The 27534-nt window shown below is 37.9% G+C and overlaps 2 protein-coding genes and 1 long non-coding RNA gene across 7 annotated transcripts in view; 2 read left to right on the top strand and 1 right to left on the bottom strand.

Annotated features, from left to right (window-relative positions):
• The first annotated feature begins 544 nt into the window (after positions 1-544).
• On the top strand, positions 545-17055 carry ndp (norrin cystine knot growth factor NDP). Of its 2 annotated transcripts, XM_073912894.1 has the most exons (4): positions 545-709; positions 8361-8400; positions 8505-8701; positions 14947-17055. In XM_073912894.1, the coding sequence occupies exons 1-4, from the start codon at positions 605-607 to the stop codon at positions 15169-15171; spliced, it is 567 nt and encodes a 188-aa protein (XP_073768995.1). In that variant the 5' UTR covers positions 545-604; the 3' UTR covers positions 15172-17055. The 2 variants fall into 2 exon arrangements, with proteins under 2 accessions (XP_073768995.1, XP_068079761.1); XM_068223660.1 differs by lacking the exon at positions 8361-8400.
• On the bottom strand, positions 7455-23515 carry LOC141376161 (uncharacterized). Of its 4 annotated transcripts, XR_012385528.1 has the most exons (5): positions 23406-23515; positions 17895-17938; positions 17568-17659; positions 15133-15202; positions 7456-8595 (listed from the first exon to the last, which is right to left on the bottom strand). It is a non-coding gene; the product is annotated as an uncharacterized lncRNA (long non-coding RNA). The 4 variants fall into 4 exon arrangements; XR_012385527.1 differs by lacking the exons at positions 7456-8595; positions 23406-23515 and adding an exon at positions 21722-22130 and having other exon boundaries at positions 13354-15202; XR_012385530.1 differs by lacking the exons at positions 17568-17659; positions 17895-17938; positions 23406-23515 and adding an exon at positions 16337-16486 and having other exon boundaries at positions 7455-8595.
• Positions 23516-24166: 651 nt separating this feature from the next.
• The window catches only part of mao (monoamine oxidase), a 65159-nt gene continuing 61791 nt past the window's right edge, over positions 24167-27534 (top strand). Inside the window, exon 1 of the mRNA NM_212827.3 lies at positions 24167-24280. Within this exon, the coding sequence (NP_997992.2) occupies positions 24232-24280 (49 nt within the window). The 5' untranslated portion in view covers positions 24167-24231. The remainder of the gene's footprint in view (positions 24281-27534) is intronic.

Below are 27534 nucleotides of genomic sequence, written 5' to 3'. Positions count from 1 at the left end.
TTGACTGGAATTTCTTCATATTTAACAATTTCAAAACCTGTGCTAAAGTATAAAGACGTGATTTAAAGACAGCTATCAAAGTGTCCCCCTTTGTAGTCGTTCTTATGCTACAGAAAATCATTTTCCCCGTTTTCTTCCAACATATAACTACATACTTCCAAATAGCTTCCAGCTGAATTGAGTTACACCTCCCAAGCCTCGCAGAAGACAGCAGAGAAACCCAGCAGACCAATTGTTTTTAAGTAAACTAACTCCGCTAACAGTTTTATAACCTGGACCTCGTAAAAGAGGGCCATACTTTTGGTCAGTCCTCTGATTTTGCTGGAATCCCCATTTGCTTGCTGGTGTGGCAGCTGGGGGCGAGTGTGTGTGTGTCCCTAAGGTGATATACGACTGCTGTGTCACGTTCCACATCTGACAACCATCCCAAGATGTACATCATCTATCCTTTTCCCTTTTCCATGTGATTCCTCAATAAAACAGGGGGTGTGAATGTCGAAGCGAAGGGGAGGGGAGATGAGAGGGAGGGGAAGAGTCAGAGCTCACACACAATCGGCATGCGGGAGAGAGAGAGTAAAAGGGAAACAGAGAAGAGAGCAAGTGGATGGGGGAGAGATCTAAAGGCAATTGTTGCTTAAGAAATTTCATTTCTGTCCTAGAGGAGCCAGCTGGGATTGGATATTGCAGGTTAAACGGAACCAGGCTGAAGGTAAGACCACCAGCGTTATAAAGGTGACCGGGCCATCAAAGTAACTTTTTACTGGCTGCAAGGTTATCACTATACATTTGCATTGTACTGTTTGTGTTATTTCAGCAGCACATTGATATACTAAATATGAAAACTCAATAATATGCATGTAGACAGCAGGAAATTCCTTCATCCTACTAAGACTTCTTTAAAAATCTCAAATCTTTTTTTGCTAGAATTGGCGATGAAATTCGGCTCATCCATCTACCTCACAATGCATGAGTCCAGTTTTACCTGATGCTTTTTTTTAATATGAACAACACATACATAGGGATTTTGCTCCAAGTGACTCATAGCCGAGGTAAAATTATATATGAGGAGGCTGTGGGAGGTCGGTTGCTAAGGTAAGCCTTCAGCTGCTTGTCTTGCACAGGCAGGGACTGAATACTCAATTTATTGCTATGCCAGAGGTCGTTAGCTGAGCTCCTCGGATGAGAAATCATAGATAATATGAGGACGAGGTGAGCAAGAACATACTGCTCCCCAGATGTTATGGCAATGTCAAGCAGCGCTGTGTATCAATTATTACTCACTCATAATTGATACTACGTAATAGTCCTTTGACGACTCTGCATGCTCCTTACAAAGAAATCAAGCATTAAAGCCTGAGGTATTTTCAGAAGATGACGACAGCCGTCAATTTGCACATCACATTCAAGCAGGAAGGTTAACAGGACAACATAACAGGGTCTCTAATTAATTTAACTGGAAACCCCGCCACGGCTTTACTGTGTGCAGACCCTTTCATCCTGTAGCATTCCAACCAGACCGACGCTTTTCTGAGAAGCTAAATGTAAAGCTAACATTAGTTTAGCATTGGCTCACATGGTGCCCCGGCTATTGGCAACAAGCTCCGTTCAAATCCGCTGTGTTTGTCTTATCTTTATCACTGGGGATATATTTAGTGTAGGGTTTAGCTGTGGAGACGCGGGTTACTGGCGTCGGCGTGTGGTGGCAGTGCCCCTGGCATGCTGCTTGGGTTGCAGATGGGCATGGGAGGAGGGTGCAGGGTGATCCCTGCAGGAATCTGCCCTTTGGTTTATTAAAAGCTGGTCAAACAATAGGGTGCTAAACAAGCAGAAAACAGTGACGTAACCCCATCACCGGAGGATGGGGTTTGGGCATGTCAATGTGACTGAGAAGACAATTCTGCTTATTGGCAAATACTAGGTGACCACACGCCTCACTCAACAACTGTAGACTCAGCTGCTGTCAGACACTTCTGATATCCTTATTAAAGTACTCCAGCAATCAAGGGACATTTGAGTGATTCAAATGTAACTCACCTCACCTTTTCTCTGTAACGAACTACGTTTACATGGACATCAGTAATCGAATAATTTGCCTTAATCTGAAAAAGACAATAATATGATTAAGGTGTTTACATGAGTTGATTTTTAAATGTTCCTTAATGATCCTATTTTATAACCCATGTTATATAGTACATAATTTGATTAAAGTCATTGTGTCACCACGCTCTCCACGTTTCCTCCGGAACTTCATGTAATTTCGAGTGTTTTAATTTCATTTCTTGACTTGAACTGCAGGTACTCACTTTCACATTCATTCAGGAACATTTCATTCATGCCCCCATGACAAACGAGATATAGGATGTGAGTATGACCTGATGGAAGACCATTGCTTTACTGGAATTTGATACCGCTCGCCGTATGGGGAAAAAAAGACTCAGCATTTCGTGATGCAGGTGCCTGTGATCATTCACCGACTCGGTAGGTGCAGAGAATAGTGTGAAACAGCCGTGCATGTATAGATTATCCAGTCACAAAAGGTGGCGAAAATTCTATATGACCATAATAGTTTGATTAGGGTGTTTACATGTCTGTATTGCACTTCAATGATGCGACTTCTGGTTATAGTTAGACTATAAGTTTAGTCAGATTAAGGTCATAAAAAATCGCTGTTTACAGGGTACACTCTTAATCAGACTATTGTCTTAATCACATTAAATGGATTAAATTGAATTATTGTTGTCCATGTAAACGTATTCACAGGCAATTCAGTTTTTTAATATACTGTTTTTAAAAAAACTAATTGAGTTTTAATTTTTCCTGTGGCATTTCTTGTTAAATTTTGTCAAAATTACTATCAATTTCTGATTTTTTTTTTTTTTTGGTTGGGGGGAGGGTAATTGACTGTTTCAGCTAATTACATTGCTAGACTAGTTGGTGGCGACCTTTTAGTGAGTCCCTGAGTCATTTACACAACCAATTTGTTTAAAAGCTGAATAAATAACAAATCTGCCATATATCACTTCCCTACTGTACGAGCCATGATTTAAACAACTTAAATGTATCCACAGAGTGCACCAATACATAAACAAAATGCAGATGTTAATGTTTAGTTAACATGTAAATTTAATAATCCTTCCCCATTTTTTGTTATGGTTTAGTCTGCTAATCACTGGACTAGTTTAAGTTATTGTTAATGAGGTCCCTTTGGAGAGAATTAAATGTGAAAGTAAGAAGGACAAAGTAACAGAGTTTATTGACTGGAGCCCAATTGAGCACAAACCTTAATCAATTATTTGTATGACTGATTCTAAAGATTACTGATAAAACACCTACTATATATAGTATTTAGAATGTGAAATAAGCATTGTTCGAACTCATAGCAGTAAAATGGTGGGCAATAGGTATTTTGATGGCCTACCACTAAATATCCAAAAAGTGAGGAGTTATATGTGAAAACTAGAGGTCTACTTATGTATTGGTCAATAATTTGTTTTAGCAGATCAATTAATTTTTCCAAACTAACAGCCACTGGCTAATTGTTGAAAAATAGCCAGTGATCAGGGCGATTATATTCTGTCAATCAAACGAGGGCGGGAAAACACACTGAACTTGTTCTCTGTAGAAAAAATATATATTTTTCGGAATTAAATTTAAATTGGGTGACAATAACTGAAAACTTACAGTTTGTAACCTCTGCATAGATAATATTTTAATACAGCTAACATGATTATGCAAAAGTGACAGGGCAAGGAATATGATGAGTGTCAAAGCATAAGTGGAATTCAGTCAATGTTAACATAATTTAATAACATTTAAAAGGTAAGACATCCTAATGTAATCTTTATATGTTCATTTGACCAATGGGTTTTAATTTAATGATAATCGTGCAACACAGATTAGAAAGGTAAGAAAGGTAAATAGAAAGGTAAAAGGTAAAAAAATGCTCAATTTGCACACACAAAAAAACTAAGTCTCAAAAATGCTTGTTTGCAACCTAATTTGTGTTGGTTAATGTGCTGTGCCTATGTTTTTAATTTGCATACTTTGTTCATCACTCACAAACTTTTACACTCCCATCGACATGTTTTGCTCTACTAGGTCTAAAATGTATTTGCTCAATAAGTACATCTTGTTTAGTGAACTCCTGTTTTAAAGGCAATATCACTGTTGCACAATATTATTACTTAATCACTATGATCTACTATGAATGTTCTTCTTGTACGATTAGTTTCTCATCATAGTTGTTGTTTCAAGGCAAGGCAAGGATTATCTAAAAAAAACTGAGCTCTAGCTTCCAATACGGCATTTCTAAACAGCAATGCTGAGGAAACTGTAACTAATAATGTGGAGTCAATTGTCTCAATCCACATAATCCAAGCCCTTAGGTGGTTTTGAGTGGAAAATCCTCCTTAAAATGACAGTCTGTGTTTTATCTTAACCAGAAAGAGCAGTAAGGGTTAGAAAATGAGACAGTCTGAGATAACAAGAGCCTACCCGTGATCCCCTGAGATCATTCACTGTCTGCAAAAAAAAAAAAAAAAAAAAAACTAAATGGTGTTCCCTATCTAAATCAAATAGTCTACAGTTTTGAACTGTATCTTAGCACAGAGGCCTTGGTGAGGTGAGAAGCAACACTGAATAGTGTACAACAACTCCTGCCATACAGCCCCCTAACCTGTGGCTGCTTTTGAATGTCAGGAATTTCACAGTCCTAATGCTGCAGACGACGAGGCCCCTCTGCAGCCTTGCCGCGGCCTGAGAGGATCAGCCATGATCAAAAGATCCATACTCTATTTCCACAACCACCAGGGCCGCGCCTAGGGACAGTTCATTCCAGGGGTCCGATCCCTAAGTGGCATTATAGCTGCTGACGGGACACCCGTTTAAGACAGAGTCCCTAGGCGAGCATTCTGTGCCTGGAAGTTCAGCAAAACTGGGGTCTGGCATGTCTCACCCAGTCTTGGCTCATGCCTTCCTCTTAATTTTGTTTATTGTTTTTTTTTCCTCCCTGTGGGATAAAATCTGGCAGTTGCTGAATATGAAAAAATGACCTGTTTTGCATCTTGCAACTTGGATAGTCCACCCAAAAATATTTGCACACCATCATGTCATTCAAATGCCTTTTTTCTTATGTGGAACACAACAGAGAATGTTTTGAAAAACATTTCAATGGTCTACATTCAAACCTCAGCGACTTTTTTCCCAATTTTTCATCCCACAGAATTAAGCAAATCCTTTACTGTATAGATTTAAATGAATACTAGTGTAAGCAAAGGATTTTTCTTTGCAAAGACAATTCACTTGTGGAAATGTTGGGGTTTATCCAATGCTTCCAAGTCGTTTCTTCCAAGTCACACACAGATAATTAAAAAAGCCAGTCCTCTGCTGTATATTCATTGCATCAATGCAGCTGCCATTAAATGCTCTAGTTCCCATAGAGCTGACAGTCAAACGGGGAAAGTCTGTTATAGAGTTTTCTTAAGGGATTTGAGCATCACATAATGATATGATATTGAAGCTGATTTGAAATAGAGCTTATTAAGAGATCACTTTAAATGTTTTATCCATTCTCTGATTTGCCATTAATATATTTTCAATAAAATGTTAATTTATGTTGTCATTTAAAAACTACTGATCAGGCATCTTTAAAATTTCCAATAAAATAATGCTGTTTAGAACATTTACTTGCAGAAAATGACAACAGGACAATATAAAATAAAGTTTTCCATCTTTTTACGATTTAAATGTCCAATTAGTGTCAATATATGTAAAATAAGCATTTCCAATATTTAAATGTAGGCAACATGTTAATACTTAAAATATGCAAATAATCTTTTATATTATGCAAATAATGCCATCTTATTGGCTTCTAGCACTGTATGCTAGTAAAATATTTAATGAGTTTTTGAGATTTCTGTATTTTCCTTTCAGCTAAATATGAGTTGATCGTTATAATGCACTTTCAAACAAAAAAGTTGTCCAAGTTCTGACAATAAAGACTAAAGTGTAGCACATACTTTAAAATACAAATAAATAAGCATAAAATGTCAAAATCTCACGCTGTGCTAAAAGCCGAATTGAACAAGTGGATTTTAAAAAGAGATTTAAAAACAGTAATGGAAGAGACTTGTTTAATATACTAAGGGAACCAACAGCACAATTTAGGTGGGGCCACGGGAAAAGCCTGATCCCCTCTGAGCTTTCAACTGGTCCTGGGTACACCCAGGAGGAGCTGGTCGACTGACCTGAGCGAACGAGAAGGTGTGTAGGGACCAAAAAGCTCAGAGAGGTAAAGAGTGCAGCACCATTCAGACACTTAAAAAAAATTTAAGTAAATTAAAATGGATCCTGAAATGCAAAGGCAGCTAGTGAAGAGAAGATAAAACCGGGGTGATGTGCTTGAATCTGCATGTGCCAGTTAAAAGAAGCGCAGAGTTCAGTTGAGAAATAGAGGACGAACTTACCCCAAAATAAAGTGCATTACAGTAGTCCGGGCCGTTGGTTACAAAGGCATGGATAACCGTTTCAAAGTGCTTGTGTGATAACCACCTTAGGTGGCCTTAAGTGAAAAAAGCTGGAGCTGGATCTACTAAAAAACAATGCAAATACATCATAGAGTTGACTGTCTTTGGTCAATTATGACAGAATTTACATTTTTAGATTTGTTGAATGAATTATACTGCCAAGGCAAAATATCTGGGACAAACGCTTTAGCTCTGACACCTACAAAAAATGTCCACGCAGAGAAAAACAAGCTCGCGTCTCTGTCTCCAATTGTACTGTGAAAACTAATTAAAGGAAACATTCGAGTACAGCTTGCATCAGATAGTCGTTCAGGTCAGATTCCAGCATGTCAAAGCTAATTTTCCAAGTCTATAAACTCGAAAATGTTGGTTTATAAAGTGAAAAAGGATATATGAAGCCGGAGAGAGAAACAATTTGTCTGGTCAGAGGTGGACAGATGTGGTGGACGCCATCTCTGATGGAGGGGATTGTAAGTCCTTCTGCTGTTTGTAGACACAGTGGGCTTTATAAATCTACAGCAGAAGCAGGTGTGGTGGTCGACATTACCTTACATTGAATTCTTTGGAGAAATACACCCACTACTGTCCTTACAGCACTTAAATGATGAAGCTGCCATGAATGCTTTCGCCATGAGATCACAGTCTCATTGTTTATGAACCAAATTGGATCTGTAGTTATCTTTTGAGCTGGGGTGTCCACACTGCATTGTTCAGGTCCATTACAGATCAGTGCGGCAGACGCTTTCAACCAGGTTTGAATGTCAACAGTCATGTCTGGGCATGATAATGATGATAAAGATGGCGGCTGGAATGCCCGATATTAAATAAATGATGAAGAGAGCACGTCCTGTGTCCGAAGCATCGGAGTTAAGAACAGACTGTGATGTGTGCTTGTGTAAACCCAGCAACACATGCGCTCCGCCGCAGTTAAACATTTCAGGGAGTATTTATTTAAACAGGCAAATTGATACCTAAAATCCTTACACAAGGAATGCTAAAGTTAAATGAGTCGCTCTGGTAAGAAAAACACAAGGAGAGAGTTTTAAATTAGCCTGATGTGTTTGCGATTTCAGAGCAATTGCGGTTTCGAAATTTACAAAGAATGAAAAAAGATTTATACATAATGCAGCGCATTGTTTTAGTAAATGATAATTTCCTCCCTGTCTGATCCAGGTCTGCGGAGTCGGTTACCTTTAGGGTTCTGCTTCTCTTTCTTTTCCTCATTACACCCAAACCTTTTAGCCGTTGTGGCTCACTGAATTTAACTGCCGCACACGAAACACTGTCATGAGGACTGTAAAGCTCTAAGCTCATGAAAAAATGAGTACATATATAAACATATACCTAAGTTGGCAGTTGCTTCGCTGTCATGAGAAAACTTGAGCGGAGACTTATTTCTCTCTATGAAAAATTCATTTCTGGGGAAATTCACTCCAGGCTGTTTATTAATATATTAGGTTTCTACGCCGTGTAATAAAAACACCATGTTTTTTCAGTGTTGGGATTGTAAGAATAACAGTACAGTGGTCTGCCAGCACTCCTCATACATCACAGCCCACTTATTCCTGGCTGGAGACATGGCAGCAATCACCTTAACCAGCTGGCAGAGGCACAACAGACGTCTGTCTCGGGTCATCTGTCACTGCCGGGTTCTCACGCGGACAAACTCCCACTCTCTCTGCCTTTGCACCTCACCTTACCTGCCCAGTCCCTCCGCTAACAACTTAAACAGCTTCACTAACTGGGCGAAACATTACCTGATACCGCACTCTCAGGTGGGTGTCTTTTCTGCAACTTGCATCCCGCACTAACTGTGCTTCATTTCTTCCCCCACAGACACATCCAGACCACTCAAGGCGATGGCTGAGTTTAACGAGTACGCTCAGATTCAGCTCACATATGTGCCATCGATAACACAGCAAAGAGCTCTTCATTGTCTTCTGTAGGAGACGGTCAAGCTTTCTGTCGTTTTACCTGCAGACACTATGAGGAACTCGGTCGCTCTGAGCCAGCCGGGCATTCTACTTCTTCTGGTCACATGTCCTCTGCTGACTATCCTGCAGGGTGTCACCTGTAAGGCAGAGAGTGGACACTTAGGGGACAATGATCCTGACAGGTGTATGAGACACCACTTTGTTGAGACCATCACACATCCTATCTACAAGTGCAATTCAAAGGTAAGCACACACATTGGAGATTCTTATTGTATTTATGCCTTATAAAGTAATATGTAAGGCTGCACGATGGCTCAGTGGGTAGCACTGCCGCCTCACAGCAATGAGGTCGTTGTTTTGTGTCCCGGCTGGGCCAGTTGTCATTTCTGTTCTCCCCATGTTTGTGTGGGTTTCCACTAGGTGCTACGGTTTCCCCCACAGCCCAATGACATACGCTATAGGTAAATTGGATGAACAAAATTGGCAATAGCATATGAGTGTGTGTGAATGCGAGAGTGTATAGGTGTTTCCCAGTACTGGGTTGCAGTTGGAAGGGCATCCGCTGCGTAAAACATATGCCAGAATAGTTGACGAATCACTCTCCTTACCTTTGATAAATGAGAGACTAAGCTAAAGAAAATTATTGAATAAAAAATAATATGTATGTGTGCACGCATATTTATATATACATCTAAAAACACTATTTTAAAATGAACTATCAGTATCTGTTTTACTAAAACCCCAAAACTACAAATCATAAATGTGTGTTATTGTTAATAGTGCATATGTACACTGTAAAAAAAATGCTGGGATCCACACAATCGATTTTTGTTTTAAGAACAAAAAGGAATTAAGTTAACTTATTAGTTTTACATATTTAAGTGTATGAGACATGGAACAATTAATTTGTCTCCAAACACACTCAAGAACTGTGTTGTTTAATTTTTTTAAGTGCTAATATATCTTCATTTACACTGCCAAAATAACATCCAGCCAGTGAACGCATTGCTGTTACTCTCATGAACATAAATAATACATTGACCTAACAGCTTCCGGTTCCTTTCGGTAGCATTTCTGATAACAGAAACTGAACAATACCTCCAACAATGATGCAGTGTGGGAGTCAAGTAAGTGTGATTCAAGCCGCTAACACACAAGCGAATGTGAAGCTGTAAATTTTTTTGACTGACTCAATAAAAAAGTGTGGCTGACTCGAATCATTGAATTGGAATCATACGACTCATTTGTTCACACAGCTAATGTTGTGATTGTTTTTGTGCATAGATGTGCTCTGGACAGTGAAAACTATTACAAATAATTTTGTAATAGTTTCAACTGAAATCTTATCAATATATATAAAAACTAAAACTTAGAATTGTATATGTAGCACTGGAAACTAAATAAAATTTGTTGTACTGAGTAGTCAAAATCACTTAAACTGAACGGCAAACGTACTAATATATAATAATCTGAATATGAAAATAAAAGCCAATTCAAATCATTTATAAATAGTATATAGATAAACGAAATACCATAGCATAATACCTATTTAAAGTGATTTTTGATGACACCACATATATGGACCACCAATGACCACCTGCCAAAAGTTCTTGTGGCCTTTTTATTATTATTATTTTTAAGTCTTATAACATCCAAGTGAAAGTCACTTAAAAAAATCAAGCTCCCATGTTGCTTATTGAATTACAAAAATGGTCTGGGAGGTCAGATCCTCTTGTAAGACAATACACAATCTACACCCACAGGTTTCCTGCTAACAAGCTGCCTAAAAATGAATCAAGTCTCCTGATGCTTTAAAAGATTTTACATTTAAACACTTACCCAAGGGAGCCGGCTCATAATTAGCACCCAAGGCTAAGAGGAAAGCTTGTTTTCATTTATTGAGTCAGATAGCATGGCTGCCTTGTCTAATGACCTCTACCTTTAGTTTCTTTGACACCTTGGCAAGGAACACTGCAAACGGCCTGCCTGTGCGGCCCAAAGCCTCGCCAGAAATAAGCACTCATGGGGTGCATAAAATGTCTGGAGGTGGCACAGTTCCAGGGCTCCACACAGTGCTGTGCCTGAGTCATTTTGTACTTATCGGAACAATAGAGTGCCTCAGATACAACCTCTCAAAATAAAGCCATCGATAATAAACACTGTGGGATGAGTTCCAGATGCTCTTATTCACCTGTACCCATTAAAAGGACAGCCTCTCATCGTCTGTATATGGCGAATGGAGTTTCTCATGCTCCCTCTCATACAAACCCAGCTGGGCTGTGTCAACAAACATCCGACTTACAATAAACCGAAGATGAGCTAGTCAGCCACCTGTGCCGGAGCTAAAAATCTTCATTCTGCAAGCTTTACACACGCTCTACTTTCTAATTACAAGACAAACATCCCAGTGGAAAATGAAAAATGTGGTCAGTTAACGATTCATTCAGTAACCCAAATAAGGAAGTTGAATCTGTCTGAAGTAATTATGACAGATTATGAGTAGTTGATTGTTACAGTTGCTTCCAACAGGTCATTACATTAAAGGGTTGGGCAAAAGTACTGATTTTACAATTAATTGTAATTTTCATTTGGACAATTATTATACAGATTCTTAAAGTGCCAAGAACCGTTCTTTTTTTTCTGCATTGTTTTCAGTGGCTCACTTCTATGCTTTTATCAGGGAAAAAAATATTATTTCCATCCATGACTCATAAAAAAAATTCTTCATTGACATTTAGTTGGGTTAAGAGCCTTTAGCATCCAAATCCTTTATGGTGGCTTCACTAAAAATGGTTCTTTTATGGTATTGCTTCAAACCCTGGTATGCAACCCTTATTATTTGTGTTTTATTTAATCTGTTCAAAATAAATTGATGATCACCTCACAGCAAAAAGGTTGCTGGTTCAAGATTCAGCTGGGTCAGTTTTTGCATGCTCTCCCCATGTTCGCGTGGGTTTCCTCCAGGTGCTTCGGTTTTCCCACAAGTCCAAAGACATGTGGTACAGGTGATTTGGGTAATCTAAATTGGCCGTAGTGTATGTGTGTGAATAAGTAAATTAATGTGTATGGATGTTTTCCAGTGATGGGTTGCAGCTGGAAGGGCATCTGATGTGTAAAAAACATGCTGGATAAGTTGGTGTTTCATTACACTGTGGTGACCCCAGATTAATAAAGAAACTAAACCGAAAAGAAAATGAATCAACATGAAATTTCCTAAAACACACGTTACCAACATACCTGATTTTGTAATATTATTGTGATGCAGATAAATATATATTATGTAAAAAATAGGTCCTGACTTTTTTTGTCTAAAGCACCATTTATAATTTACAGAAATATCTTGTATTTTCTAAATATGGAAGTAAAAATAGACATATATATGGTCAAATTTATCAGAATTAAATTAAACTGACCCAAAATGAGCTTTTATATTGAAAAATTTAAATCGATACCCAGTCCTGCTTAAATGCAAGTACAATCTTTTATTCACATTTATCGATGGTTCCATGAAGAACCTTATACATTGACGGAACAAGTGGAGGAAAAAAAACACTAAGAAACTTTTCAAAACTATAAAACTCTAGGTTATTAAAGACCACAAATATTCATTTTATGGGATCACTAGAAAATCCCACTTTTGGAGCCTTTATTTTTAGGAGTGCATAAGGCCGGAACAATTTACATCAAACAACTAACCCAATGGTGAAAATATTTTCTGTCCCAAAAACAGATTCTGATTGACAGACCCCAGCATGTACACAAGCCCATTGTCTAAAAGCAGCACAATGGATTAAGCTCAACTCAGTCACCTTTAAAGAAGCTTATTACACATTGCATTAGTTATGAGGATGACTGCTGCTTCCATGCAAATTTCGGCAGTGCTACACAATAGGATCCACCTGCGCAGTCACTCTGAGATAAATATAGAGGGGAAGAAGAGCTTACATCTGCTGCCCAGCTTTTGTCACCTTGCCATGTTTCTTTGGATATCCATCTTCTGTGGACCACACACCTCCACTGCACCTCCCTCTGAAATCCCCATCTATCCTTTGATTGCTTTACGAACATGGCCATACGCCTACAGTTTCAGGTGACATTAAATAATGACATCAGCTAAAAGCAGCAAGCAAATCCCGCTTCATTCATGGATGTCGGACTATGAGTGATGCATATCGGGTGCTTTTTGGCATCAAGCAGGCTAGTGTTCTTTATAATGGGGGTGACACTCCGCTAACACTATGCAGCTGAAAGACAACATGACATAGGAGTCCATTTATGGAGTGTTCAGGAATGTGGCGGCCCGTGGTCTGGCCAGCACCTCATATTCCGAATCAGTAGACCATTGAACTGGGTCACGTTTGTGTCTATCACTGCAGATGAGCATCACTCATTAACCTTTAATTACAAGAGACCTCTTATGTAGGACAGAGCTTCTCAAAGGGGAGTTTTTTTTTTGAAGAGAGAATCTGACTTTATCTACCAGTGAACTCCAGCGTTGTACCCAGGTGGATCACTGACCCCCATAAATCGGTCCCGCAAAGTGCAAAGCCTTTCATCTGTCACACAACAATCCCAACAAAGCAGATGAGGCAAATTTGTGAGATTGAGGTATTTGGGGGAGTCAAGTAGCTTGAACATCCAGGTCTGGGAGAGATCAACCACACTCCCATCACTACGCAGGTGCAAGGTCAAAGTGAGAGAGTACACAAGCTTTCTTTGTTCAACACTCAAACTTTCTCAGGAAGCTTATCTTAGTCATGACATAGGATTCAATTTAGGAATGGCACAGGACTCTTGCTTTACAAAAACTAAACCTGCTTGTGCAGACATGGAAGATGCTCTATACTGGATTCGCAGAGACTAAACTATTCACGAATGGGACACAATTTTTTTTTATGTGATTTTAAAGCCGTGGGAGACCACAGACATAACGAAAGTTTCAAATGCATTTTAACATTATAATCTTTCAAATGTGGGGTAGCACTGTCAACTCAAAGCAAGAAACTCGCTGGTTCGAGCCCCAGCTGGGTCAGTTGATGTTTCTGTATGAGTTTGCATGTACTCCCTGTGTTCGCGTGGGTTTCCTCTGCGTGCTCCAGTTTCCTCTACAGTTCAAAGACATGCTGAATTGGCCATAGTGTATGTATGTGAATATGAGAGTGTATGGGTGTTTTCCAGTAGTGGGTTGCATAAAATATATGCTGGATAAGTTGGCAGCTCATTCCACCATGGCGACCCCTGATAAATAAAGGGACTAAGCCAAAGGAAACTAAATGAATAAATGAATCTTCAAATGTACAGCTTAAAATAGATTATTTGGTCACTCTGCGACCTTCAAGTTGTAACAATTTTATGACAAGTTTCAGCTATAAATGCCTTCTAGACTTTCACAATTATAGTTAACATAGGTAGTTTAAAGCACCTCATTTAGGATTGATATGTTTCATATTTGTTGATTTAAGATTTTTCAAGCCAGCTATGACAAGCCTAAACTAGGGCCATGCAACCCCCCAAAGTCAACCCCCACCCACCTGTCAGAGGGTGCAAATCAGGTCTGAAATCTGGCATAAAATGTGTGGCCGGCCCAAATCAAAATATTATGAATCTCTCACACATTCCAGTCTCTGTTAATGTATTCAAAATAGGTAGTTTGAGAAAAATGAAGACAGAAAGGTGTTACGATCTAATACCAATCTTTTAAATTTCCTTTTTTTCTTACCTTCTAAATAAAAAAATACATACCTGTTAAAACTAAACTGACAGACAATAGAAGTGAAGAGTTTATTTATAAACTAATTTTGAGAGAAATGCTTATGATTGCTTGTGCCTGGTCTTGCATTATTCAATTTATAATCCACCAATCAGACAATTCCTAAACCACTGTAAATACCCTAAATTCTATATAACAGCCATCTTCGTTTTGAAGAATCCCCCTTCCACTTCTACTCCTTCTTTCCTAGATGGGTGGCACGGTGGCCCAGTGGTTAGCACTGTTGCCTCACAGCAAGAACTTCACTGGTTCTAGTCCTTACCAGTCGACGTTTCTGTGCAGAGTTTCACGTTCTCTTCATGATCACGTGGGTTTCCCCAGGGTTCCCCAGTTTCCTACTACGGTCCAAAAACATGCAACTTAAGTTAATTGACTACTCCAAATCTGGACCATAGACATGCTCCAAGTGAGAAGTTATCTCTTAAGAGCAATCACTATCTGTTCATTAGCTACTACAGCAGGGGTGTTTTCGAGATTGACCAGAGCTCAAACTCCCCTCTCGCCTTGCAAACAGGAGGGAGCCCTGGGCTAGAGGATCTTATGAGCTCAGGGCTCTCTACCGGGACAGCATGTCAAACAAGCTTTATAATTAAATCAATCATCAGCTAAGTCTAAACTTTTGAAAGACAATTAAATAGACAGAGAGATGGACAAACTAACATAACATAAAATCTTATACATCATGGCACTAATTCATTTTTTTTCTCCCTCTCTACAGATGGTCCTCCTGGCTCGATGTGAGGGTCACTGTAGCCACACTTCTCGTTCAGACCCACTGATTTCTTTTAGCTCTGTCCTGAAGCAGCCTTTCAAAAATACATGTTTCTGCTGCCGTCCACACACCTCCAAACTGAAGGCAGTACGTCTTCGATGCTCGGGTGGGACACGGATAACCGCTACTTACCGTTACATCCTTGCGTGCAGCTGTGAGGAGTGCAGCTGAATGAATTTGTCATGGAGAAAGACCCTCTGGGCTGAAACACACAAAAAAGTTTGAAGGTACACTTTATTGCTGATGATTCAGAGCAACCATTTTACGATTCATTAGCACTGCCGAAATGTTGCCAACAACCCATCGAGACTTCAAGAAGAATCACATCATGTGTAAAGCGGCGCATGCACTCGGATTTCCAGATGTCGGCCTGCTTGTCACACCAGCGCATGCGCTCAGCCAGTCAATTTACTTTTATTGCATTCCATTGTTTTGATCACTGCGTGTGTAAAATAGCGGATGCTGACAACAACATCGTAAATCTTGAAGGAAATTTGATGAAGCTAAGTGGGAGTCACTTTGGTGGACTACGTTTTACAATATCAGAGAGGCTAAATACAAACCAGGACAGAGAAGCCTCAATGTTTTCATAGACAATGATAGTGGTGAACTATAGTTTGTTTTATGTCTAGGATAGAGTTTCAAATTCTCCCCTCCAGCCCCAATTTTTTATTTATTCTGTTATTATTATTTACTCAAATCTCATGTCATTCAAAACCAGGGGCGTGTTGCTTAAAACCATCAACCAACCAGGTTAGCAAGTTCAGTTTTTACAAACATAACAATTTGGCATTACCAGAATGCATAGTTAACAAGAAAATTCATAAACATCACAACAGGCTTGTGTGGTTATGGCTTCAGCTTTCTTTCTGTGTTTAGAAGCATATCTTCTTAATGTGACATATGAACCCTAAGAAAGCATGCACTTGGTAAATGCGTCATGGAAAATAAGTAATGTAAATTGCAGAACATTTTTCATGCTTTATTCCAAACATAAAACAAGAGTGTGCATGTGCACACTTGCTCCGGTACCAACAACAGAGTAGTTGAAGAACAAATCTTTAGATGCCATGTTTGTAGTTGTTTTTGCAGCAATAATCTAACATTACTGACCTTAAACTGTTTAATTACGAGAGCTTGTCACTCCACCACCTGCGACATCACTAAAGTTATGACTAGCTAGTTAGTTTTTGTCAAGAGAGTTATGTCATCATTCAAGAAATGCACCCTTGTATGACATTTCATCGCTCTTGTTTAATTTAGACAAGTGTATAGAATTCAAAACAACATGTTCCCTTTCAGGATGACACGGTGGCTCAGTGGTAAGCACTGTTACCTCACAGCAAGAAGGTCGCTGGTTCGAATCCTGGCTGGGCTAGTTGGCATTTCTCTGTGGAGTTTGCATGTTCTCCCCGTGCTCGCGTGTGCATCCGCTGTGTAAAACATATGCTGGAATAGTTGGCGGTTCATTCCGCTGTGGTGACCCCTGATAAATAAAGGGAATAAGCTGAAGGAAAATGAATGATTGAATGTCCCCTTTCAAATTGTACAGAAAAAAATATATATTTTTATTTTTGTTCCACAGAAGAAATAAAGTCATACAATTTTTGGGTTACAGGTAGGTAAATAATAATAGAACTCGTTATTGTGTGATCTGTCTCCTTAAAGTCTCTGGAATTGCCCATGTCCCAGCATACATTTTTGCTTCATTATACCTAATAATATAGTAACAAAGAAAAAACTCTTGTATTGCCAATGTCAAACTTTGTAAACCTTGTGTACATGATTTTACTGTGGGGGTTTACAATCTACCATGCCGGACTATATGTGGAAAATGTCAGTTTTAAGTGTTTATTTCATCATCAAAGTATGACAATGGCTCATAACACCTAATAGCAGCAGGTTGTCAAGTTAATCACCTACATCTATGATAACTATGATGTTTGCATTGTGGAAATGTACAGTAAATGACAAGAACCATATATAAATACACAAAAAAAAATGTATTGTTCCTCAAATTTCTCTATGTCTATGGAAATAAATTCAACCTCTACATATTCCTGAAACTGTACTGCTGGGAAATTATAACAATTTGCTTGCTGGACAGGTTTGAGCACCACTAAACCTTGACAGCTTTTTGGGCTCTGCGCATGAATCTAATAAACAGTGCCCTTTTGTTTTTAAAGACTGACTGGCTGCCTTGTGCTAGCTGTCTTGTTACACATACTTTGGCTCCTCAATACAATGTGACTTTCAGTGGGGCTATAATTAACTTAATGGCTAATTTGACAGCATGACAGACAGTCCGCATAATAGCTGTCAGTTGAGTTCTCTGTAATTTTTTATGGCTGCCCTAAGACATCTCCTCACACGATCGAAAAACTGCAGAGCCCAGGCACTAAGCTAAATGTCACATCACATTGTTCTTTGACCTTCTGTTAAATCTAACAGAGCGTTCCAGGTGTTGTACACGTGTGTGTCTTTATCCCCTCTCAAACAAGTGATAATTCAAGCAAAAGCCGACAAGTGATTCAAACAGAATGGGGTTAAATATATCACCTGATTACCATTAATTGAATCCAGTCACAAATTTGGCCGAGGAGTGTGACTTTTCCCTTTTCTGTGTACGTCCACTTGAATGAAGAAGACATTTAACCATCTAAAACATAAAAAGGTAAGGGTTTTTCCTCCCGGAAATGTTATGAAAAAAGTAAGAGATTTCCTGATTACAATACAAACCACAAACACATACAATTGCTTTCCTAAGCTACCAATATGAGGCTAATCAGTATTCAGTCTATTAAAGTAAGAGGAAAGAAGCTAATGTCATCTGCAATTATTTGTGATAGGAATTTAAATGTTTATTAGTTCATATGCAAGTTTTTGTTACTCGCTTCATTTAAACAGTCCACCTTTTCTGGGCTTGCGATAAAATCTGCTGTGAGAAAAACAGACACATGAATATTGCAGCTCAACAAATACATTTGTATGTCAAGCATATGGTTGTAAAATGGTTAGAACTTTGTCTAGCAACAAACAAGATATCGTTGTTTATGTTATTTATATTTAATGTCTTAAGAGTATGCGCTAAAACATGGCTAATTAAATCCATAATTGGTATGACAAGGCGTTGATACTTTATGAGTTGAGATTCTAACGTACCAATTGCGCCCTCTTGTGGCCGACATTATAGCGGGGCCGTTTTACCTCCCACTGACATTTAATTTACACAAATGTTTCAACCAGAATTATTGAGTTTATTTCTTTACATTTTACTCTAACTTTATGTTGTTTTCCTTGATCCAGAAAATGTTTAATTCCAAATATCAGTCATGCAAACAATCTATCACTTCTGTGGGTCAATTTAATGCCCAAACTTTTCCTTATGAAGGGCCAAAAACCAAACTTGATTGAGGCTAGTGGGCCAAAGGTAAATAGAATAGGTAATTTTCTAATTTAGTTAATAATATTTAAAAATGACTAGAAAATAGGGCTGGGTGATTAATCGAAAAGTAATCGAAATCGACATTCAGAACTTATAATCGATCTAAATTTTCCAGGACGATTTTTTCAATGACTTTCCTTACGTATCACGTGACCCCGCTCTGTTAAAGGCTGTGGCTAATTTCTACTACCACAGCCACTTAGCAGCCACATCTGATTTCTGGTCAAGAAGGACGATGGACCCATTCTTGAGTCCATTCACTGAGCTGTGCCAGAGATATCTTGAGATGGCATATTTTCCATTACAATAAAATGGTTATTCACACTAAAATATTTGTTTACAGAAGATGGCAAAAATGCAATGTTTATATTTTTATTTACAGAATATACACAAGTTATTTTATTTAGAAGAGATCCTGCTTATTTTCTACTTTTAATATGAAAATCATTGAAAATAATTTATTTGTTTACAAAAGTGCAAGTTATTCATTTTCACTTTTTTATAAAAAAATAGTAGAAGATAGTAGATGGATAGTGTGTGTTTCCTTCAATCATTTTCAAATCAAGTAATGCACCCTTCATTCAGAAATATCTCACTTGTAATATGTAAACATATTTACTGTACAAAACTTATACATGAAATAAATAAATCAATAACATAATCATCAATCTTTATCTAGTTAAAATGTTCAATCAATCGAGATGTTGATTGTACACCAAATCGCCCAGCCCTAGAAAACATTATATAACTAATTCATTGTTTTTATTTACATTTCATAATAAACTTATTTAAGTAAAAACAAAACAATCAAATTTCTAACAGAACTACACTTGTTTTTGCCTTGATTTGCTCACTGGTGTCTTCTGCACAGTCCATCGAAAGACAGTATTTACATTTTTTTAAAAATCTGAATTATTTACAACATTTAATTGAAACATTTAATTGCAGTTTGCTTTTTGTAGCTCAGCGATTTTAGCGATTTTTTTTTTTTTTTTAAAAAGAAGAAGTTATGTCAAATTAGAAATGATAATATGTGTTAAAGGCATTCGCCCCATCCCTCTCCATTATTCTCAATCTCCACTCATATGGGATGGTGGGCCAAATCAAAGGTTACAAAGGGCCATTTCTGAGGGCCATCTCTGGCTTAAATAGTTATATCTTTTTTGTAGCTACAAAAAACTAACAACAACAAAATAAACGTAGCTTGTTTTTCCTTTTTTCCCCTCTGTTATTTACTGAGGAGCTTCTTACCAAATTACATTACATAAAAGTCCATGCAGGATCAATCTAACCCTTAACCAAACTTAAAAGTGGCTGACATCATCAGACATACTAACTGAAAATGCCAACCACTCGCATCTGGTGCACAACCACTAATAATACAAGTAAATTGGTGCTTTAATTTTACAAAAAAATGTGCCTATAGTAATGAGGGTAACACAATATTTTATTATACTCCAATCAAAAACTGCTCCTCCTAATACTTACAATTCATATAGGAATTCATGACTTGAACATTTTCCTCCTTTTTTTTTTTTTTTTTAAAGCACTAAAATACATTGCCTGTATTCACTGAGAAGTGGATAAAAATATTCATTTTCAAAATGGGGTGTACTCAATAATGCTGAGCACTGTATAATGCCATTATCATAAACATGTTCATCCAGCACCACCAACCATTTATAATGCCTTTCTAACAAACATTTCATTAAAGGTAAATGGATCTGTCAGCAGGGAGGGGATATAGAGCACTAATATCTTTACACCCCACATAGCAAAATTTCTCTGGCCCACACAATCAGGTTTTGCTTGGCCCACATGCCGCAGTGAATTACGGTACATTACTGGACCAAATCTGGCTTCCAGACAAGGGCCAAACACAGACCATATCTGGGCCAAGTCTCAGCCAAGTTAATAACTCATAACTGGGCCTGAACTGGGCCAGATATGTTGGTGTGTCACGATTGCAATGAAATTGATAAACCCATGGAGTGATGCGCTTTAGGCACACTATGGGCACGCTTTTTCTCAAAGTGACCTGATTGGTAGAATTTTTTTTCTTTACTCAAAAATGATTTTAGTGTATTTTAAATGTGGGTCAAGACTGGCCAAACTCACATGGCCCACTTATAAAATTTTTAAATCTGGGCCAAATACTACGTTTCACATCTGGCCCAATTCTTGTGTGCCGCCTTAAAAACGGTGCCACCTCTGCCAAACCCGGGCCATGTTTGGCCCACATGCTGTATGCCAGTGCCGGATGAATGCCTGCTGTGCCAGCTTTTTGCCAAATCTGGGCCAGAATTCTTTGCTACTAGGGACCTTACTAAGTTTATTTCTCTAGTGTACCTCCCAGTCCTTAGGTCTGGGTAACTTGCTTACCCAAATAAGATCCACACACAGTGGATTTTGGATTATCTGCTGTGTGCTCATTATGAATATAATAATGTATGGCCTGACAGCCTCATTCTGAGCTGAGTGTGGTTTAAAGAAGATCAATTCTTAGATGTTTGTCTTATAACCTGAAGCAATGTACCTGTAACTACATCCACTAGATGGCACCAAAACATACCATCTGGTCAGATAGAGAGGGAGCAAAACTTCCCCATCCAATAAATAAGAAACATATTAAAAAGATAGTTTACTCAACCTCAAGTGGTTATACAGCTTTATGAGTTTCATTCTTCTCTTGAACATAAATGATTTTTTGAAGAAAGCAGAAAACATGAAACCATTGACTTTCATTGTAAGAAAAACAAATAATATGGAAAGCAATGTTACCCATTTCTTGTTTTCTTCAACATATCTTCTTTTGTTTTTCAGAAGACAAATAAAGCAAGTCAAATCGATTTGGATCAAGTGAAGCAAGAGTAAATTACAATTTTGATTTTTGGGTGAACTACTACTTTAAGGTACGGAAAAAAAACTAATAAAGCAGAATTGAACACTTTTTACACTCACTAACTGTGGTGTCAAACTTGGGAAATGTGTATACTACACCCGTGGCTACTCTACTAGGACACATTATTCTTTTCTTTTGAAAGACGCCAAATTAGATATGATATTGCTCACAAATTTTAATAAACAGCTGATATTTAATATATTTCTTAAAAAAAGTTTTTTTTAAATCACAGAATTTCTCAGACACAAAGTAAATTTTCTGCACTGAGCAACTTATGGGGTTCCAACACTAGTGGAAGCCCATGTAGAGCCCTTAAAATGCCTAAATGAGTACTCATGTAGGCGTTGTGGTGGTGCTTTGGGTAGCGCTGTCACCTCACAGTAAGAAAGTTGCTATTTCGAGCCTCGGCTGAGTAAGTTGGCATTTCTGTGTGGAGTTTGCATGTTCTCTCCGTGTTCGCGTGGGTTTCCTCCAGGAGCTCCGGTTTCCCCCGCGTATGCTATAGGTGAATTGGGTTAGCTAAATTAGCCGTAGTGTATGTGTGAATGTGAGTGTGTATGAGTGTTTCCAAGTGATGGGTTGCAGCTGGAAGGGTATCCGCTGCGTAAAACATATGCTGAATAAGTTGGCGGTTCATTCCGCTGTGGTGCCCCCTGATTAATAAAAGGACTAAGTCGAAAAGAAAATGAATGAATGAGTACTCATGTGAAGAGTCTCAAAATAGTATAATTCCTTATTTATTTTTGGTATTATGATGAGTTTTCGACAATGCTACTGTAAATACAAGTCAAACATTTTGAGCTTTTCCACTTTTGACATACAGAGATGGTCCAAAACAAATAAGGATGGACTGTTTTAATAGTGCAGATGCTCATGTGGTCAAACATTCTTAAAAAGCCACGAAAGACCTATCTCCCTGCTTACTGCCCTAGTTCTCAAACATTAAGGGGTATGTTGTTGAAGGGTGCTAACCAGACAGGATTTAAACTGTCATCTGAACTGGCTCAAAGTTATCTTACATTAGATTGAACTATCCGAACTGGCCAGGTGTAAACAGGAATGATCCTCTCTCACCTAGATACAGTCAACCAAAATTTAATTGCAAATAGCAGATCTAAATGGGGTCTAAAATATAACCAATAAAGTAACTCATGACACCATGTACTTGTGTTTTAATGATTGATTTTAATGAAAGTTACCTTAGAAGACACAAGCAATTTCACTTTAACCCCTTAAATGTCACCACTTCATTGTAGGACTGGGCAAAAAATGTTTATATTCTCAAAAGCTGATTCATCCTTTACACTTTATTCAATATTTTGACATCTCATTGTATCCATTGAAAATCAGAACGTTTTGATTCAATGTAATGCACAAATATGTACCGGGCAATGCGGAGGGGCAATAGGTAGCATGATCGCTTCACAGCAAGAAGATTGCTGGTTCGAGCCATGGCTGAGTCAGTTTGCATTTCTGTGTTCTCCCCGCGTTCGTGTGGGTCTCCTCCGGGTGCTAAGCTTTCCCCCACAAGTCCAAAGACATGTGGTATAGGTGAATAGAGTAAACTAAACTTGTCCGTAGTGTATGTGTGTGAATGAGTGTTTATTGGTGTTTCCCAGTGATGGGTTGCAGCTGGAAGGGCATCAGCTGCGTAAAACATATGCTGGATAAACTGGCGATTCATTCCACTGTGGAACTCCAGATTAATAAAGGGACTAAGCCGAAAAGAAAATGAATGAATGAATGAATGAATGAATGAATGAATGTGTACCTGAAAGAGTTTAATACCAGCCCGTGACACTTAAATACTTAATTTTGGCAACATTTTTTTAAGTATCAGTAAAACTTGCATTAAATAATAAAAAACAATGAATGGAATCGAGAATCGGATAAATAACTGAATGGAGTCAAAATAAGGGCTTTGAATCAAGCCGAGGCCCAAACCCAGCCCTAGCTGCTAATGTTAGACCTAACGTTGCTGTTTTTAACCTTTTTTGCTAGCGTAATAATAATTTCATTAAATGTTTTATAAAAACAAAATAATGTAAAGTAACTTACGTTTCGGACAAAATTGCCAGGTCGTTCACATATCGTCTTGGACAATAAATGAAGGAAAATTAAATAATACTTCATTTTAGCTTGGCTTAGCTGAACGCTAAACACCGCACAGGACGTTAGTGGACTGGAGTCTTTCCTACGTTGCAAAAGCGATTTGTAACAAGTCTAAATAATCCACTCCGGGTTTTCCATATTCTACCTCCTGCACTCTAGTTAGGTAAACGCGGCACTGAGCGATCATGGTCATCGGACGAAAACACCACCAGTCAGTCACAATATAAAGATAGCTGTAGAAATTAATTAACTTAATATTTACAATTTAATATCAGTAATAAATAGCAGAGTTTCGCTTAAAAACACAACCGACTTACAAACCCTTAGCTCCAGTGAGCTCACAGAGCCGCTCGGCCAATCAAATACGAGGACCCACTACAGTATTGTATATTTATTTTTACGTTTTGTAAAAAAATTATGTGAAGTATTTCTGTGCTTCCTTAAAGCAACAGGTTGTAAAAAATAAGTCACTTACAAAAATTCATTTTATCTTACATTTTTTTAATATAAATAAGGCTATATGTTATAATATCATGTTCATATTAACGCGTATTACCAGTGTGGTTTTCCAGAAATGTGACTGGACAATAATGCTGCACAATGCATAAATAGCCATATGAGTTGGCACGCAGAGGGAAGCTCGGGAGCTGTTGTAATCAGTCATTGCCGCTGATAGGAGGCGGGGGCGGGGCTCAGAGCGCTTTGAACACAGATGCGGAGCGGCAGCTCTTCTGCTCTGAGCGCCACTGAACAGACACGGACGGACAGCACCATGACTGCGAACGCATACGACGTGATCGTGATTGGCGGAGGCATCTCAGGTTAGTGGCATCAAAATAGCGTTAAAAACTTCACATTATCTCAATGCAATTGCTGCGCTCCTACAGAAACTTTGCATCACTGAGGATTACCGGCTGATGATAGTAGTGATCATCGTTATTGAGTAATATAAGCTGCGCGACTGACCCGTGCTGAATATGATTATTCAGTTTCGCAGTGCTTAAATAACACTGTAATGTCGCTGCGTGTAGTTCATGTTTACGTTGTATATAGGACTGTTCAGTTTGTGAGAAAGACAGGAGGGTGAGTTATGCAGACTTGGTGTATTTGTTCTCGTTGTCACCTGAGCTGAGCTTGCCCTTCCACTTCCGTGACATGATTATTTCATATTCATAACGCCAGAAGGCAGAGACCGTTAAGCGGCATGCAACAGTGTATTAGGCTATCAACTTTTTATTCTCAGCATCAGTGTTTAGTTTCCAAATGTGAGTATTAGGGGAAATGTATTTTCTTTTATTTCACTTTTTTTTTTTGAAAAAGGTTCTGCAGATTGACCAATTAAATCTAAGTGCAGGTATTATATATCTTCACACTTCTGTTTAACAGAGATTTTTTTCAACACATTTCTAAACATAATAGTTTTAATAACTAATTTCTAATAACTGATTTATTTTATCTTTGCCACGATGACTGTAAATAGTATTTTGCAAGCTATTTTTCAAGACTCTTCTATACAGCTTAAAGTGACATTTAAAGGCTTAACTATGTTGATTAGGTTAACTAAGCAGGATAGGGTAATTTGGCAAGTTATTGCAGAAGGATGGTCTGTTCTGTAGACTATCCAAAAATATTTAGCTTAAAGGGGCTAATAATTTTGACCTTAAGATTATTCTTAAAAAATTAAAAACTGCTTTTATTCTAGCCAAAATAAAACAATGAAGTCTTTCTCCAAAAGAAAAAATATTATCAGATATGCTGTGAAAAATGTCTTGCTCAGTTACATCATTTGGGAAATATTTGAAAAAGAAAATTTAAAGGGGGCTAATTCTGACTTTAACTGTGTGTGTGTGTGTGTGTGTGTGTGTGTGTGTGTGTGTGTGTGTGTGTGTGTGTCTGTGTGTGTGTGTGTGTGTATAAGTGTCAAGATATATAATAGTTAAGATGTGCAATATTATACCCATTATACAGCAACTTACCCTTATCACAGAACCCAGATTTTTTAGCAGCTGATATTACTTAATATTACTGACCAGTAACATTAATTAATAATGGTCACTCATCCATGTAATTGTGTGAATGTGTCATGTTTACATAACTCTTAAAAAGGCGTTAAATAAATAGCACTGAAAGTGATTAACTGTAATTAGAATTATATATGGGACCACTTTAAGTGCTATATACCACCTTAACCTCCCCAAAGAAACACTGAATAACTTTTTTTTCTTTTTCAGTTGAAAAAATTTCAACCTTAGATGCAACCAGACCTCAAAATGTGTTTTTCACATTTGAAATAGTTAATAGTTTAATAATAATTTATTTAAATATATGATAATAATTCAAATTTAAATATTAAAATTGTTTGTATAGGTATGACATGGTGGCTCAGTGGTTAGCACCGTAGCCTTACAGCAACAAGGTTGCTGGTTCGAATCCTAGTTGGGTCAGTTAGCATTTTTTTTGTGGAGTTTGCATGTTCTTCTCGTGTTTGCGTGTGTTTTCTCTGGGTTCTCCGGTTTTCCCCACAGTCCAAAGACATGTGGTGCAGGTGAATTGAATAATTGAACTAAATTGGCCATAGTGTATGTGTGTGAATGAGTGTGTATGAAGGTTTCCCAGTACTGGATTACAGCTGAGTTGTGTAAAACATATGCTGGAAAAGTTGGCGGTTCATCCTGCTGTGGCGACCCCTAGTGAATAAAGGGACTTAGCCGAAGGAAAATGAGTGAATGAATGAATAGTTAATAGTTTGTATTTAATTGTATGCATGTGTCTTATCTCGCTTTATATTACAATACTTCATGAAATATATACACTTTTAAAAATGTATGTCGCACTGCAAGACTACTTAAAATGAAACTGGGAATGCAACAGATCAATAAATAAAATAAAAAATGTTTTTTTAAAAAAAGAACATTGTGGATTAAAGGTTCTTCTACATCTTTCCTTTTATATATCCATATACATACTATCATAAAAATCAAGAGTATTTTCCAAAAATACGTCAACTACTGCCATACACTGCTGAACTCACATACACATACTTACAATGCCAATGCTCTGCTTCAGGGTTTCAAAGACACAAGTCTTCATAACAGTTAATAGTATGTTAATCATTGAATAAGTGTAGTGTGAAAAGCCTGTCAAACGTTTTAATATCACAATAATCCCAGTGAGAACTCAAGAATAATGTGCAATGCTTCCCAGGAATATTTATTTTCAGAGATTGTGTAAGATTTATGAAAATGTTGATGCACTATTGATCAGAAAATATTACTGTCTCAGGCAGTCTTAGCATGTGTTGGGTGACCTATTTTGTGTGGAGCAGTGTGAAAGCACAGCATTATGTCCTTACGGCCATAGCCTAACAGGAAATTCCATTCCTTTCGTGTAAACGGACTTGTTCCCACAGTGGAAATGTATTATAATATATAGACTTGACAATTTAAACCCAGCTCTGAGGGAGTGTAGTGCACACTGGGAGAAATATTGCTTGTGCAAGAACTTCATTCTTGGAAACAGAACTGGGCAAAACAGGGTCAAGATGTCCTCCCGATAACCTGCTGGAAACGTTATTTCATTTCATACAGGCGCTTTTGTCGATTGAATTTATATGATATGTAACAGGACATCAGAATCAAGTCAGATGTTTCAGTTTAGATGGTTACTTCTGAGGATATTAAAGTTTCTATTTGCAATGTCGCTCAGAGTTTAGTAACTAAAGTCCATTTTATTTTGCAACATGCAATTATGCTATTTTCTGATTAGTTACTGTAGGTAATTAACTGCAAGAGTAAAGGGCCGTGCACACCGAGCATGATACCTGTAAAGATAACGATAAAGATTAAGTTCTAAATCTAAAAACTGCAGAGTTCAGACCACAACTCTAAAGATAAAAATTTTGAGAAACAATATCATGGGGATTACTTTTAGAACAAATTATTTCCTAGTTAATAATCAATAAAACATGGACACTCAGTCAGTCCCAGGCTTGCGCAGTTTAAAGCTACAGACGACATTGTGGAGAAGCTCACTGCTTGAACAGGTGAATGAAAGTTATGATGTGCAAATTAAGTCT

The sequence above is a fragment of the Danio rerio genome, chromosome 9 (genome assembly GCF_049306965.1).
Source record: "Danio rerio strain Tuebingen ecotype United States chromosome 9, GRCz12tu, whole genome shotgun sequence".
NCBI classification, from domain to species: domain Eukaryota; kingdom Metazoa; phylum Chordata; class Actinopteri; order Cypriniformes; family Danionidae; genus Danio; species Danio rerio.
The sequence above is the reverse complement of the archived record's forward strand: the minus strand, read 5'-3'. Positions and strand labels throughout refer to the sequence as shown.

Excerpts from the sequence above, each read along its gene's own strand:
- ndp (XM_073912894.1), top strand. The coding sequence starts at position 605 with ATGGGGGAGAGATCTAAAGGCAATTGTTGCTTAAGAAATTTCATTTCT. Across the intron at positions 710-8,360 it reads TAAACGGAACCAGGCTGAAG|ACACATCCAGACCACTCAAG; the intron begins GTAAGACCACCA and ends CTTCCCCCACAG. Across the intron at positions 8,702-14,946 it reads TCTACAAGTGCAATTCAAAG|ATGGTCCTCCTGGCTCGATG; the intron begins GTAAGCACACAC and ends CCCTCTCTACAG.